Source organism: Penaeus japonicus, unplaced genomic scaffold, assembly GCF_977035675.1.
Source record: "Penaeus japonicus unplaced genomic scaffold, GWHDUDI00000001_assembly GWHDUDI00000025, whole genome shotgun sequence".
Lineage (NCBI taxonomy): Eukaryota > Metazoa > Arthropoda > Malacostraca > Decapoda > Penaeidae > Penaeus > Penaeus japonicus.
In genome coordinates, this window is record NW_028234427.1 from 9,075,087 (window position 1) to 9,077,586 (window position 2,500).

The following is a 2,500-nucleotide window of genomic DNA, read 5'->3' on the forward strand; positions in this document are numbered from 1 at the left end:
GCCCCAGCTGGAGAAGCAAGAGAGCGGGGTCGGGCAGCTGGTGGTGGTGTTCGCGCAGGCATCGGCAGCTGGGCACCCGACCTCCACCTGGTGCACAGCCGTCACCTGCGCCCACGAAGTCATGTTTACAGCGGGCGGGAGGGGGAGGGGTCGCCCAGCCACCCTCACGTCGTCTATGCAGGCTGGTGGGTGGAAGAACCTCCTTTGAATTGAGATGGGAAGGGGGAGGGGGGGGGAGGGGCGTGTGGCTGGTGGGCGGTGCCAGTGTAGGTGAGGTGGATTTGTCGCTGGGTGGGTAGAGACAGGTGACGTCACTGCTATTGGACTTTGTGGTGTTGGAAATAAAGAAAGCATTTCTGAACTCTCTTGTTATTTTTTTTTCGACAGTTTTCGGATTAGGAAATCGAGTTAGATGTTAGATGTTATGAAGTATAACAACAAAACCAAACTATAATCAAAGCAAAGCAAAAATCTGGGTATTGTATAAATAGGATGTGCAGACATGAGCTGGAGTGTGATTTCCCTAGCGAAGTTTCGTAATTAAATCGTAATTTTTTTTCTGTTGCCACAGACGTCAGGCATTGGCGTAAATGTTTCATTAGTGTTACCACCAGGATGTCTCTTTTTTTCCCTTCGACCTTCCAGCACTCGACTCGACTGTAAATAGCTGCCCTTATCGAGTTATTGGATTTTTCTTCTTCGTCTTCTTTCTGTTGCTTCACCTCCTCTCTTCCTCCTCCTCCTAATTTCAGTCGTTCCGACACTTTCCTATTCCCTTTCTTCATCTGTTATTCTTACCACTCTCTACCTTCTGCTCGTTTGGCTCACTCCCTCTCCCCATCTTACTTCCTCTCCCCCCCCTACCCTCACCTTATTACACCCCATCCCTTTTCCCTTATTCAATGACAGGTTTCAATCATGAGAAGCAATCCCATTCCCAATGAGCTTGCAATCCACTGTATAGGGACAAAAATGAGGCGTGTGTGTTGCAAGTTTGACACATCATGTTCCGCGTTTTGCACCCAGCTCACAGGATCGTTCAAGATTCAGACATATAGTGATGTACATATAGTGGTTGAATAATAGATTGAAACTGATTTGTCGAACAGATGCATAAAAAGAAAACGATATCATTATATACCCCGTAGCATTTTATTTCATGTGTTGCCTATCCTTAATATTTCCAGCTGCACCACAACTTTCCTGCGACTCAACGTAACAAGAGAGTTTAACATTTAAACTTCTTGAAATTTATCATATGTTACGCCATGAGGTAACGCTGCACTTTACTAAGAGCCTTACATTTGCATCTTTCTATGACTATACAGAAATATATATCTGAAGTATGCCGGGGAACAGTTTCTTTAGGAATTATATCTTTTTCATGTGACCCCAAACAAAATAACATCATGCGGGTCATATGATTATATTTTACAGGTAAATGGATGCAAAACAATGATTATATTATCTAGCCATTTTCTTAACCACTTGACCACGTGTAGGATATACCTGAATAAGAATATAGATATTTACTAATCTATTACAATTTGGAATATATAAGAAAAAAAATATAAGCTTCAATACGTTTTTTGACTTATATTCTGGAGGATCAGACATTCAAAAAGGCTAAAAGTTAACCTGGAATGTGCTGGGGTCCTTTGGGTCCTTTTAAGAAATCTTCCTAATACTTTTCAACCTTTTTTTTTTTTTATACCTTTACTACTTTTTTTTTCACTGTGCTGTTACTATGACCTTTTCTTATATGTGTTTTTGACCTTTATGGTACTTGTGCCTTTCTGGCAAATGTTATGGTGATTTTAATCCCTTTTGTTGTCTTCTACGGCCATTAATTACGTTCGTTTTAAATCCTCTATGTAAGTGTCTTCAGGATATATACGTTATTCTATGCTGTCGTTTCCCTTTTAGAACGAAGCGCCCTTTCTTGGTCACTGACCATGAAGTCTCCTTCACGGGTTATTTCATCCGGGCTCCTCTGTCGCATATGTCCTAACAGGAAGAATGGTGCAGTCAGACAAGATGACACACTAACGCAACAAACACACGCGCGCGCGCGCACACACACACACACACGTATATATAGATAAATAAATAAATAAATAAATTATATATATATATATATATATATATATATATATATATATATATATATATATATATATAAACACACACACACACACACATGTGAATAAATAAATAAATATATATATATATATAAATAAACACACACACACATCAACGTGTGTGTGTGTGTGTATGTGCGAATGTGTGTATATATGTGTGCGCATCCGCGCGTGTAATTATTCCTTAATGTATTTTTAGACAGAATCATGATCTATGCAATCGGGCACTGCATATGAAAAGGAAGCAATGAAAACGTAAGATAACAATGAGGCTAATGGACAAAAGGCAAACCCAGGATTTAGCTAGAGGATAACCTGATATTACATTTTATATGGCTTGCTCTGGGTCGCCTATCTGA

The 2,500-nt window shown here is 40.1% G+C and overlaps 1 protein-coding gene across 1 annotated transcript in view; it reads right to left on the reverse strand.

The window, feature by feature from the left end:
* The window catches only part of LOC122246453 (putative neural-cadherin 2), a 754,989-nt gene that overhangs the window by 11,360 nt on the left and 741,129 nt on the right, over positions 1-2,500 (reverse strand). Inside the window, exon 25 of the mRNA XM_086551322.1 lies at positions 1-182. This exon is cut by the window's left edge and continues 14 nt beyond it. Within this exon, the coding sequence (XP_086407448.1) occupies positions 1-182 (182 nt within the window). The remainder of the gene's footprint in view (positions 183-2,500) is intronic.